Here is a 14,508-nt window from a genome sequence, read left to right as displayed (position 1 = left end):
GATGTTCATCTGATTGCCTGTCTTACATGATTAATCTCTGTGTTTTTTTTTTTTTAAACCCAAGTTGCTGAACTGAACTGCGTGTAGTCAACCTTTCCCTAAATGATTTCCTGTGTGGGTGGCTATACAGATTTTTCCTTGCCTCAGTCAGGAGGAACGGCATCTTGTTTTGGCCCCGTGGCGGTGTGTTCTTTCTCTGCGACTGAAACAAACGCAGACTTGACACGCTCAGCATGTGGGAGTGAGCTCGAATGAAGCGCTTTGACTCACGGCCTTATTAACATTCCAGCTGCCACATTACATCCACTACTCTGGGGCTGTTAGCTAGATAGGCTTTGCCAAACACTGCGAGGGTACGTTGTGTAACTGGCTTCATTTTTCTTCAAGTTTGACTGTGGCACAAAGCTGCTCCTTGCTGTGCTTAGAGCTGCAGCAATTCCACATTTTGCTGTACAATTAATTGTCTCAGAAATAACTGCGATTAACAATAAAATGGTCTCTTTCAGTCAAATGGTTTAATAAATGTATTCATTTATCACTTTTTTAACCCTGTTTAGAGGTGTGAATCTTCACTGATCTCCCGATTCGATTACGACTATCATGTCTTCGATTCGATATCTCGATGCATCACGATGCGTCAAATACATTTTTCTATTAAAGCCATATAGGATATTTAATTCATAGCTTTTCAAGCTTCAAAAACAAAACATTCTGCAGTGCTCTAATACTAAATAAATTGGATACATAAAACTACAGCACTGAGCACATGGCACTTCCTGAATGTGCAAAACATAACAGAATATGTAAACAGAAAGGTTGTTAGGCATCATTAAATTGTAAACAGAAATAATCGATTATGGCCCGGCCGATTATCGATGCAGCATCGTCCATGTCCACGATTCGATGCATCGATTATTTGATTAATTTCAGCACCTCTACTCCTGTTGACGTCGGGTCAAATTTGACCCATTCTCAAAAAGTTTCTATATCAGAAATTTGGCTTTCTTTCAACCAAATTGTCCAAAAAAATAACGTAGATGGTTCCGTACAACCATTACTCTTTACAAGTAAAATAAATGATCAGTTCACTACTTTCATTGAATTTGGGTGTTTAATTCGATTTGATAGCATTTTGAAAAAAAAATTGATAAAAGAACGTTTAAAAAAAAAGGGACAAAAAAACTTTAAAAAGTGATTAAAAAAAAAAAGTTAATTTGACAAAAATGTCAAAAGCGCAAAACAAATTGTCAAAAAAGTGACAAACGTGGAAAAAAAAACGCTGACAAAAAAAAGACAAAGAAATCGTGAAAAAAATACTACAACAAAGTGTTGAAAAAAACAAGTTTTAATTTAAAAGTTTGACCCAGAAAAACCAAAAGTTGCAGGGTGGACAAGAAGACAACACAAGGGTTAAAGAAATTAGGAGTGTTAAATGAATTCCAGGATACACCTGTTGTGTATATCGCTGTCATGTGACCCAGATCATGTAATAACACAAGTACACAGCCAATGAGATGAACAACTCTTTATTATCATCAAACATTGTTTTCTAACTGTACCCCCCCCCCCCTTGATATTTTTGTTGCTGTGAACGTGTATAGGGTCAAGTGCCAACGACTACAAATAAATATATATAAAAATATATAGCCGGACCATATATATATAATTACAATTTGGCCTATCGAAACAAAAGCAACAGTTACCAGTCATGCGCCTCAAGACCTTAGCTAATGCTAGCAATTAATTGTGGTTAAACAAATAAACCACGATTACGTAAAAGAATTGACAATTAGACCGTTATCTCATAATTGTTACGGGCCTTGCTGTGATCGTGTTAACGGTCCGAAAAGTGCAAGTGTGTGTGAGAGCGCGAGCCCATGAGGGCATGCTTATCCGTAGGATTTATCCTTGGCACAGTTACGGTGCAGTAAATGTGCCACGAGTGACTACAGATTAGGTCCGCACATGTTGCACAGAGCCACACGCAGCTGGCATTGCAAACAGCCATGGCTATTTCACATCCACAGACATACCACCTGCCTCCATGCACAGCATTTGTGGTTTTTGGTAAGATTAACTATAAAAATGTGCCTAACCAAGGCAACACATTCTCCGTGTTTCACTCTTTTCCACGCGGTTACTCAACAACAGTTATAGGCCTGAAAAGATACACTGAGGTGGCTTTAATATAAATGTCTGCGTGGGTGATGTGGCTCTAGGTTCAGGACACTGTAAAATGCTTTATGTGCACAGTGGAAACTGCTAGAAATCCTGCCGAGAAGCCTGAAAGGATTTATTTCACCATGCGACAAAAGTAATTTTGTTTTTACTAACCTGTAGCAACAATCTCTGTGTCCTCCCCGGGTGTGTTCTCCTCAGAACATCCGCTCTAAAGTGGAGCTGTCGGTGTGGGATCACCCAGAGGACATCAACCTTTCCTTCACCGCCACCTGCCAGGATGGAAAGCCGCTGCCAGGCCTCAGGAAGTGTGCCGATTTGAAGATAGGAGACACTGTGAGTCCCGGTCCACGCTCTTCTCCTCTCTCTAACTTAGACTTAGACTTAGAATGTCCCCGAGAGGCAATTTGTTGTACAGTACAGCCATATTGACACATAATCCACAACACAAACATTGAACCAGACATCTACAGCACTATTTATCTAACGCATAACATACACACATCAATTAATATAATACAATAAAAAAGGAGTATGTTGCTCTTCCCTAAAAGGCCTAATGTCATAAATAAATGAAACTACTGCACAGTACTTCACATATATTCCTCCTCCAGTCATACCCCTCCCTACATCTTATTTAATCGGGTTATTGCCATGGGAATGAGTTTTTTGCTCACCTCACATTATAAATGTTTTATGCATCCTGTAAAAGTATTGCAGCAGCCTGGTTGTCTTCAGCTACATCATTTTATGCCTTGGGGGATATGACTTACTGTGTTTGTCATCTTCAGGATGCCTGTCTTTGAATGAATGATCATTTTGCTAAATGATTTTCTGAGAGCAGTGGCCTGTCGGACGCATTCAAGTTTTTGATTTTGACAGATGAGCTGTTCAGGCTATGGCATTGTCCTAGAAAAACATACATACACGTATGTGACTTTTTTTGTGTGAATAATGACACTAATGTGTGTTTTTTTTTTTGGCCTGTTTTATTCAAATGACAATGTATTTTGCATTTGGTAATTTTAATTTTCAATTTTGTCATGCAATTTGATCGTCCAGCCCTAATCCTTCTGCTCCGCTTAAAGAGTTGTTAATAACCACAGGCAATGACTAAAAAAAGCAAGTTGTGACTTGGCAGTCTTGGCAGCAAACACTGTGACCCTTGAATCCTCTTAAAGGGAGTTCCTGTCTGATGAAATCAAACCGAGATGGAGGGGGGAGTTTTTTTTGTATTGCTCCTCACTGTAACCACAGAGACAGTGTTGGCACCTGGAAAGTAGCCACAGTAATGAAAGTCACTTTGACTGACTTGAGTGTCTGAGTGTGTGAGGTTCACTCCAGGACACACACTATGATACTCTCCCTACCAATCTTCTTGTTTGTCCCGTAGGTGTGGATCTCTGCTTTTTAACAAATTGTATTGTTTCCTTTAGGATTTTTTTTTTTGCAGTGGGGGCAGCCCCCCCCCCCCTTCCCCGCTGCAACACAAACATATATATTTATTCACCTGGGCTAAGCATTCTGTAGCCCAATTCCTTAAAACCTATATTTTCTGTGTAATATAACACAACTATTTACTATTATTACATCTATGACTACATCTATTGACTTCCATTTTTATATTATATTACGCTCACTTACCATTTTAATGTTTCCAGATGTTATGATGATATCAGGACGACTAGCTGACAGAACTGACAAGTTGAACGTTGTCCAATTAGAACGGACCCACCGCGGTGACGTTTTTGGTGGAGCTCGGAAGGAAGCGAACGTTTTGACAATAAACTACATCAACAGTATGTGGAGTTAAACTGGACGGGCCCAATAACCTCTGAATAGTTCTACTTGGGTTAAATTGCAATGTGAGCGGCAGCCAAAGGAGGGCGCATTATGTCGGAAGGATAATTTAAAAGGTAACCACGACTACATTGTGCGTTTGTCCTATTTCTGATACCGTGGCGGCAGAAATTTTGCCATGGCGGGCCGCCACTACAAAGTCAACATAGAGGAAACACTGTATCGAGCTTTAAAATTATTATCTATTACATCTAAACAAAGGGAATAATCAATTGTCTTCAGACAGCTCTCTTGGCAGAGACTGTTTATTCCTAAGGGAATATTTGCCTCTTTTGCCTCTCAGCTGGCATCACTCAACAGCTGATACAGCTATGGGCAAAGCTTTAGGTCTCACCCACTGTCCCAAGGCTGCATTCAGATCCTCAGCAGCCCAGTAAAAGAGCTGAAGCTAGCTGACCTTTTGCCTTACAATCATATCATCAAGGCCGAGGATGAAGTGGGATTACTCCTGTGATAATTTCCCAGACTTGAGAAAACCGTCTCTTGTCATTATAAACGGCTGTGCAGTGTTTTGGTGTCTGATATGCGTTCCGGCTCGTAGATCTGTTACTCAAACTGGACTTTCTGGATCTGCTCGCTGGTACGTGTACAGCAGCAACATGGCCACATTAACACAGCCCCGTGCATTTTATAAACACAGTTTTGTTTTCTATCTAAACATGTCCTCACATGTGTCACAGGACTAGGGCGGCAGCTATCGATTATTTTAGTAATCAAGTATTCTACCGATTATTCCATCGATTAATCGAGTAATCGGATAAGAAATACTTTTGTTTTATTGAAGAGCAATAATATACAATAGTTTGGTTTAATTTTTGGAAAAAGCTAAATTTTTAAGCTTACAATATCATCTCTCAAAAAACTAAACATTAAGTGCATTTAAGTGCCATATTACATTGTTTTTAAAGAAAACATTTTCTGAAATGCAATAACAACCTCAAACTAAGGCATACATTAAACATACATAAACATGACATTAAGTTGTGAAACTTAACTTTCCGAACTACAAGTTTCAACCTGAGACTGATCTGTATATAGGCCTATATGTAAATATTAGTTATACTCAACCTATTTTCATTTATATATTTGATTACAATGCCACACAGCTCTGTTACACTTATGCTAGTAGAAGGCTGATCAGCTGTTTCTCCGTGAAGAGAGAGAGTGAGAGATAATGGTGTGCAACAATCAGCTGTTTTTCTGAAGGGATAGTCAACAAGTCGGCTCTTTAGATCAAATTGTGGTCACCACTACGTATTTTCTTGTCTTTGATTTTGGTAGTTGTTGTGTTTGGTGTAGTTTCATCGTACTTTTGTCGGGTCCGCTTCGTGGAATGGATGATTAAGTTAGACTCGATGTTTTCTGTTGAGATGCTGAAGCATTGACGTCGTGCTATTATTGTGGTAAGCTAGATTGATTTTGCAGTAGACACTGTACACTGAGTTTTCGTTTTAATTACATTTGAACTGATTCCAAACTTTGGACACTTTCTGCCGTTTTCTCCAGCCTGTCTCTTCTCTTAGCCCCTTACGCTCTTTCTTCATTTTGTAATCAGTCTTCATGGCCATGTGTCGCCAGCAGCGTCAGCAACAGTAATAATCCTTCCAGTGGAAACATCTTTTTTTTTCATACATTTCCTCAATAAAGTTGAAGAAAAACCCACATATTCTTTAATATTCCCAGCAAATTAGAGCAGCAGCCGTAACCACTTAAACGCAATTAAAAAAAAAAAGTTATATTCTGATTAAATGCTTTTGGGCATGTCAACACACATCTTATCGGACCACTTCATTTAGTGTCCATGTGAAAACACTGGAGCTGGGATCTCTAATAAGAATAATTTCTGTCGGGTTGAAGAAATATTGTCCTCTGCTTGTTTCATGTGATTGCATTCGTAGTTGAATTGGGAAATTTAAAGTTAGGCAAGGTGATAGCTGGCTTTGTGATACCAGTTATCCAGCACTGATGGACAGGACAGCAGCAGTAAGAGTACGTCTTGCATGTGGGAATATTATCTTGAATGTTTGAAGACTGCTGTATTTTCCTTGGCTGTAAGCCTGCTCAGTTGATGTCTTCTGTGAACAAAAGCAGAGGTCAGGCGACACAGGATGACAGTACATCTTAATTGCTTTGCATTTTGCACAGATCTCTCTGTGGTGGTCACTTTGTATTCTATACAGGCTTCAATTAAGATTAGTATTGAGTCCTGGATCTATTGAAAATGCTGGCAAGGGGGCAGCTTCGTACATGCTGTCACACATAGAACTTCAGCGTGGTGGAATTCTTCTCCTAAAACCCCCCGTGCTCTTCACTCGGCTGCATTATATTCCTGGGACGGTTTCGGGATGGGAACGGGTAGTGAAGGAGTTGAGTCTGATTGAGGCAGAACAACAGAAGTGAATAGAGGGGGGAGGAGGGGAGGGGGGGGGGGCTCTCTCGGGTGATGGGCCTGTCTTGTCTTTTATCCTCAGCAGTGAAAGGAGACGGAGAGAGCGGCTCAGGCCGCTGGGTGCCAAACTTGCCAGTCTGTGCTGGGGATATGGCCCAGTCCACGGCCCAGGTGTCAGTCACTGTGTCTGTGTGAGCTCGCCGTCGAGCCTGATGCTGCATCTCAATGACCCCACACAAAAGTAGGCAGGAGGAGGCCTGTGAAACTGCAAGCCGTGAAAGAAGTGAACTGGCAGGAGGAGAAATGCTAGCTGGAGTGTATGTAGTTAAGCCGGTGTCCTTTTCACTGTTACACGGCAGAAATGTACGACCACTAATCAAATGAATAAAACCAAGTCTACGCCAGCATACCACAGGGAAATAATTTCTCCAAACAAACCAGAAGCATTTTGATTCGATTAGATGTTGTTTTGTATGGTCTTCATGGGGTTTCGCGCAGTTAATTGAATTTAAGGCAGTCATAAGAATTCCATCATCCATTTTTTTTTTTTTGTTTTATCATGAGGGAAATGTTTGTGAAAGTCTCTTTTTGAGATACAATTTTCAATGTTTCTTCTACAGTTAACACCTTTTGATGTATATGTAGTCTATTGAGGAAATACTGTTAATTCGTGCATGCTTTATTGACTGAGAAAGCGAGTTCTCCTTCTTCTTGCATGTATCAGGATGTTTTGTGCACGAACAGCGTCTTTGCTAAGCTCTCTTAGCTTTTTGGTTAACAAAATAAAATTTTCAAAATGTCATTAAAGGAAATATTCTTGCACCTGAACAGAATAATACAACCATACACCACACCAGTATGCTACCAGTAAGGATGGTCTCCATGGTAGTCTGATAGAAATTGACCAGGGTTTTTGTGGGCTGCTCAATTATGGATGGAATAAGGATCATAATCACAATTATTTTAGTCAGTATTGAAATCAAGATTATTTAACACAATTTCTCATTGACATTAGGAAACATGTTGCATTTATTGAAGTTAAAAACACTTAAACAAATCACCAGTGAAAACCCCTTGAACTGTGAAATTTCTCCTTAATACTTTACACATTTGAATTTTTTTTTTCCATTCAGAACAGAAGACAAAGTAACAGTTTACTTGCGAAACGTCAGTGCAAAATGAATGTGTTACTGATTACGTTGTTTTGTGATCGAAGGGAGCCGAAATTGATTAATTGCACTGCCCTAGTCTCTGTTGTGCCTTCTTAAAGGGGCTGTACTCGACATTCAGAACTTAAAATAGCAGCAAACTAATATTTTCTATGTAAAGGTAAAGGGATGTAATGGCGTCCTGAGCAGAGAGTCACACTCCCTGTGTGTGTGTGTTGTTATCCAAGTTCTTTGTTTTGATAGCCGGTCCGGCCACGTGTACATGTTAGTGCATGTGGCCATGAAAAAACTTAGGTATTTCACATACTGGGCAACGGTCTGTAAGAGCCGTGTGGAGGCAATCCTTATTGATCCCCCTCAGGGAAATGATTTAGTTGCAGTTGCTCACAGTCACATTCAAGGTAAAAATAAGAGTAAGAAAAGAGCAAAAAAGTCTATAAAGTAAATAAAGTAACATAGCTACAATAACAAATAAATAAAAACAGTAAGTGAGATTAGGTTACAAGTAAGTGTGTGTGTGTGTGTGTGTGTGTGTGTGTGTGTGTGTGTGTGTGTGTGTGTGTGTGTGTGTGTGTGTGTGTGTGTGTGTGTGTGTGTGTGTGTATGTAACAAGCATAGTGTGCGCGCTGTGCAAGAGCCTAGGGCGCATTTTACTAATTCACTGTTAAAATAACAATGAAATGCTGCGTTATTGACTTTAGACCAGGTTATTGTTTTTGGCGCGATCACCTCCCGCTGCCTCAAGATAGCAATACGCCAAGAATGCACCTGTACACACCTCCCTGTAAAATGGGCGCAGGTGCATTTGCTATTTAAATGACGTGGGGGCTGGACAGGAAATTGACAACTGCGTCGGTCTTAAACTAGCAAAGACACTTGCGTCGGGCTTTGGCTGCGCCGGGTGAAAGATAAGGCCCTGAGCGTATAACACTCCTGTGGCGCTCTGTGGTGCATCGTGGGTGCCTGGTCTGAGACTCACCTAACTGTGTTGAGGTATTTACTCAATGCGTTTAGAATCATCTCTTCCTTCTTTCCTTTCCCCCGTCTTCCCCAAATGTCCTCTATATTACTACTCCTCCCTCCCACGTTTTCGCCCCCCTGTGCTTCTCCACTAGCTCATCCGTTGTCCCAACCAGCCACATGATTGGGGGAACAGGCCTCCTCGCGATTCACATTTACAGGAAATTTAATTGTGTCCCTCGTTATCTTGTTAAGCTTCCCGCGCTGAAGTGAAGGGGGGAATCCAGGCGACGTGACGTAGGCTCTTCCTGTATCAGCTTGTGTTGTATGCTGGACTGAAGTTAAAAAAAAACAAAGACTCCACTTTAATCCCCCCTTAAACTAATAGATTAATGAATTGCTCATTGGTAATGGTTTGTATTAGGGCTGCACTATATAAGTAAAATATGGAATATGCGATAACGTTGTTACTTGCGATAAATAAAACGATATTAAAGTATTCTCAATTCTGCCTTTCTGCTGCTTTCAGTATTCTGCTAAAATACAACACATTGCTTGTTGAATTTAAAACAAATGAAAGGAAATCATTTCAACTTTATTTTATTGAACAAATTGAACATTAAATTGAACATTAAAAGGCGCCACTAAAAAAAGTGACAGTTACATTTTAAAGTGCAGCTTTCTACTGATATTTACTTTCACCTAATACAGATAATCTCTGAGCGCCAGATGTACTAACAGTTTTGAGCCCACTTCAGGCGTATTTGTTTCGCAACGTGCGCTTAAAAGCATGGCGAGGTTTGTACAAACAGGCCGCACTGAGGTAAAAGCGCAGACTGCCTGTCGCGGGAACTGAAAATGGCAAATTGCGCTTTTCCGTGTCATGCATATGCATTCACGTGAGGGTCGAGGGTAAAGTGGGAGTTTCCCATAAAGAGATGGGAGGGGAAGCGTGAAGTGCGCCTAATTATGTATTCCACGGTATGTACTAAAACCTCCCGTGACAGCGCGCCTCTATTTTGCGGTGAAAATTCTCCGCCTCTTAAAGGCAGGTGTAAACCTGGATGCATGTTTCCTCACATACGCCTCCTGGTGAAATGGCAGCAGTAATCCGAGCAAGACGAAGACATAGGATCACACTTTTTCAGTTGAGTGAACACGAAATCATTAAGTGTTACATATCAAGCAGCAATGCACTATTACAGTTACTGGAAGAAATCAAAGATGACATTGAATCTCCGACTCAGCGTTCACATTCCATTCCAGCAGTTGTTAAACTCCTCGCTACATTTCAAATATTGGCATCAGGATCATTTCAAACAGTCCTAGCATCAGCAGTGGGAATATCGCCGTCTGCACTCAGCCGTATCATAGCACCAGTACTTAACGCTTTGCTACAGCGCAATTTACGGTATAGTGGGCGGAGAAAGGCGGCGATTACCCGATGAACTTTAGGTTTGGTAAATATGATGTAAGCTGAAGTATCACAGCGTGCGCTTTCTGCGGGTTGGCCATGTCGCTGATAACGCTACATTCGCAAATGTACTAGAAGTGTAGGTTGAATGGTGGCCCTCTCGCTTCCCTCAAGTGCCTGTGAACGGAAAAACCACGCTTGCAGCATTTATCAGAAACTTTATCTGCCACAGAGTTTCTTGTCAGCTTGATGTTGGCAAACGCAAGTTGCTTCTGCTCCGACAGCGTTCTAAGGCCATTGTAGGAAAAAAGAATAATGTAACGGACCCAGGAGAGAAGGGTAATATTTCGAGAAACACCTCAGTGGACATGGCTCTGTGCGTTCGCCGGCTTCTTTGAAAACAAATGCACATGACCAGACGGAGAAGAAGGGAGGGGGGAGAGTCGGCAACGAGTTCTTACGACAGTGTTGCCAAATATATATATTCTGAAGCTGTAGGTGGAGCTCTATAGAGAAACCTGGGAGCAAAACGCGAGAAAACATTGAAGAAATTGCCAAAACTGCACAGCGCCCCTTAATCGCTGCCAATATTGGCCCTGGATCGGTTGACCCCTAGAACAGACAGTGTTGAGGGCGGCTGCTGGGATTGAGTAAATATGAGGAAAATACCAGACAAACGTGCTCATGTTGGGACAGAAAATAACAGCTTGGGTTGGGTTTCTCCTCTTGTCAAGACTTCCTTCCTCCGAGCAATCAGATGGGTGTAGGTATAGTGTCATGTCCCACTTTCTGCACCGCCACAGCCACATCACACACAACACTCTGTAAACTCATCTTTGGGTGAAATTAGCTCACTGGTGTAAACAAAACATCACAGAGTCATGTAGTTCATGTCCTCAGGCTACCTAGCAGCTTCCTGGTATTTGTATAGCAGCTGTGTTTGCTCCCCTTAAAAGGTGTAGGGTGGGCTCAGGTCACTTATAATATGGAGACTCAAGGTGGTTGAAAAATTGTGGTTTAGAGGCTGTGTGATGTTTCTGTTGTATACAAGGCAACTCCATATCTCAAATCATCTGAACTTGACCTGACCCCTTCTCATTCCACAAACAGGAAGTCGCTATCTTTTCTCCATCCGTGCTGGTATTTTGTGTATTTTTATTTCTAATCATACCATCTAAATTAGGGGTGTTTAAATGAATCGCTGCATCAATGCAACGCGATGCGGAACTGGACGATTTTGCCTCGATGCAGTGACAGACCATAACCACAACTTTTTTGTGTTTTGCCCTTTGTCTGCTGTGTTCAGACTAGGCATGGGCCAGGTTAACGTTTTCAAAACCACTCAAACTTTCCGTCATACCGTTCCTGCGGTATGAGCTGTTTTTTTTTTGTTTGTTTTTTTTATGAGTCGTCAGGAAAGAAAGTGGAGGTTTGAAATCCCTCTCCCTGCAAGTGTGCAATGTGTTTAAAAATAAAGTATATCATATTCAATGGGAAAAACATTTTTTTTTTTTACCCAGGCATTTCAAAATAATGCATTTTAAAGTTGTAATTGCAATACCGTTAAACCATGATATTTTTGCTGAAGGTTATCATACCATCAGAATCTCATACCGGCCCATGCCTAGTTCAGACTCCGCTCCATTCAGGAAGATTTTTTTTTAAAATTTTTTTTGTTCATTTCACAATAAATGACATACAGCGGAGTAGGGCTGCACAATTAATCGCAATTTTATCGAAATCACAATATGGACTAGTGCAATATCCAAATCGCGGGGTGCAATATTCATTAAAAACAAAATATGTTTCAAACCATTCTGAATTAAGTATTGTGGTGCTGCAGATAAGTCCCAGTCTACAAATCCTATCCTACAGAAAACATCTTTGTTTGGTACAGATCACACTATAATCATTTACATTTTTAAAATTTTAACATTTTTCAATGAAAATGAGAATAAGGATACAAAAATGATCATTCCCTCCAATATCGGGAATCATATCGCAATTGCAATATCAGTCAAAATAATCGCAATTAGATATTTTCTTCATATCGAGTACAGCGGAGGCCCTGGTGAACGAAGCATAACTGAGACAGTATGTCAATTCCCCTTAAGTCCCTTACCCACCCGCAAACAAACACACCAGTAAGGATATACAACATCCAAAAGAAACAAATAAAAAATAAAGAAATAAGAACATAATCAAATTAAAAGCAATGCAGTAAGAGAGAAAGTGGAGCAGTCTAGAAGGAACTCAGTCCTCAGAGTCAGGAGATAAGCCAGTCCTTCCAGAAAAATGAGTTTTTTTGCGATTGTTGCGGGCAAAAATCCTTGATTATGCGGCACGTTTTTAAAAAAAAAAATGTGATGGAATATGCGGGATATTTATGCAATTTTATGAGATGAAATTGTGGGAACTTGCAAAAATTGCGGGAACTTGCAAAAACTGTGGTTTCATCATGGCTTCATCGCGGGGTTTGCAGCTTTTCGATGATGTTCACGTCGCGTAATTACGTCACTTCATGACGTCACTTCATGACGTCCCCATGGCAACGGGAAAATCTTGTGTGAAGTAAATGCAACATTTTTCAACTTTCTGCTACGATATATGTGACTTTTTTGCAAAGAAAATACAGGGATTATGAAATCATGCAAGCCCCGCATATTTCGCGCTTAAATCGGCAATTCATGCGGCAAAAGTGCGGCGTATTTGAAAAAATGCACCCCCCGCATAAATATGCAGACTTTGGCTGATTATGCATTGAATTATGCGATCGCATAATCGCGTTTTTCTGGAGGGACTGACAAGCTGAGGGAACCAACGAGTTCTAGGAAAGGGTTCCATGTCTCTAGAAATGTCGAGATAGAGCCTTTTAAGTGAAGATCTAAGCAGGAAGATTCTTTTTTTTTTTTTTAAGAGCAGGTACAATAAAAAGGGGATTTTTATACATTGAATTTGTTGATGAAAACCATGTGTAGCAATATATGATAATAATATTGAGGAGGTGACGCCATCGTGAGCATTGTGATATGAATCGTTGACCGGATTAATTGTAATTGAATCGAATCGTGAGACCGGTGAAGATTCACACCCCCAATCTAAACATCTTTTGCAGGTATCGTTCAACGTGAGCGTGGAGGCGAGGAGCTGCCCTCCCCGCGGCACCGACCAGAGCTTCACCATCAAGCCGGTGGGGTTCAAAGAGCGTTTGGAGGTGTCTGTGGATTATCAGTGTGACTGCGGCTGCAGCCGGACCGCACAAACCAACAGCAGCATCTGCAGCTCCATAGGTACAGTAGCTCATCTGGCATTCCACTTTTCCATATTTATGGACATTTCACATGGATTTACAGGGAGCTAAATGTTTAAACACAATAAAAACTACTTAGAACTATGTACATGCACTAGTGCAAGGAAGCACGGAAGGGAGGGAGAGGGGACGTGATGAGGAGGACGGAGGGGCGAGCTAGCCTCCATTTTGTTTGAAAATACTTTGAACGTCAACAAGAAGTAACGTCACCCAACATCGCTTAGAGCACCTTTTAATATAGCCTATGCTTCCAAAACCTGCATAACCAACTGCATTATCACTTTGCAAAACTCAATATGCACACAGTGGAGCTGGCAGCAACCACACACTACAACGACTGTCTGCCTTGCATGTAAAAAAAACCCTGCTCCGCCTACGTGACGTGTCCGTGCCCCATGTATTTCGGCCTTTAGACGCTGGTATATAATTAGCAGCTAATTTGCCTTTTCACTTCATAGATTCTCTCTTTTCTCTTTATGTTTAATGTTAATTAAACTGCAGGGATCAACATTGTCTTACAGCAGGAAACGCGACAATTTTGAAGGCAAGGCGACATAAAAAAAAATCCATGTGAAAATCAGCTCCTGTTTAAAAAAATAAAAATAAAAAATACATGAGCTTTGTTAATTACACAGGAGAGAAAACTTGTGCTTCGTGTAGGTTGAAAACCTTCAAGAAAGGTTGAACACCTCAATCAGTGATCGGACCTGATACTTTGTCTTCAGTAACTAAACTAAAAACTCCTACTTTTACCCCATAAATTGACTACTTTCTTTGGCATGATTATGGAGAGGCTCTGACTTGTTGGTTGTTGTCGAGATAATGATGGCCATAAAAGCCAAAAATATACTCCAACCATGTTTTTAAACTTTTAAGCTATATATTAAGATATTTGAAATACAGTAGGTATTACGTTATATCAGTTATCATACCATTTTTATGCAGGAGCACATTCAATTATTTCTGTACACATTTAGAGATGTAGTGGGTGCCTTCAATGACTAACTGGGAAAATCAAAACCAAGTGCAAGTGGGCAAGACCCAAAACACTATGATCTGACTGGAAACATTTCAGATTTGGGAACTACTGTACTCTGTAGAAGGCTTGAAATGAGCAAAACAGCTAGAAATGGAAGTTTGTTTGTTTGGGATCTTCATTGGCTCCTGCATTGCATATTCTTCCTGAGGTCCTTACAACTCTCTTTATAATGGGACAATGCAATAATTA

At 40.7% G+C, this 14,508-nt stretch overlaps 1 protein-coding gene across 1 annotated transcript in view; it reads left to right on the top strand.

The window, feature by feature from the left end:
* itgb5 (integrin, beta 5) overlaps positions 1 to 14,508 on the top strand; it is a 65,742-nt gene that overhangs the window by 11,078 nt on the left and 40,156 nt on the right. The window contains exons 9-10 of the mRNA XM_031304287.2: positions 2,380 to 2,514; positions 13,086 to 13,260. Coding sequence (XP_031160147.1) covers positions 2,380 to 2,514; positions 13,086 to 13,260 — 310 coding nt within the window. The remainder of the gene's footprint in view (positions 1 to 2,379; positions 2,515 to 13,085; positions 13,261 to 14,508) is intronic.

This window comes from Sander lucioperca, chromosome 8 (genome assembly GCF_008315115.2).
Source record: "Sander lucioperca isolate FBNREF2018 chromosome 8, SLUC_FBN_1.2, whole genome shotgun sequence".
In the NCBI taxonomy this organism is placed as follows: Eukaryota; Metazoa; Chordata; class Actinopteri; order Perciformes; family Percidae; genus Sander; species Sander lucioperca.
This window is presented reverse-complemented; position numbering and strand designations above follow the sequence as displayed.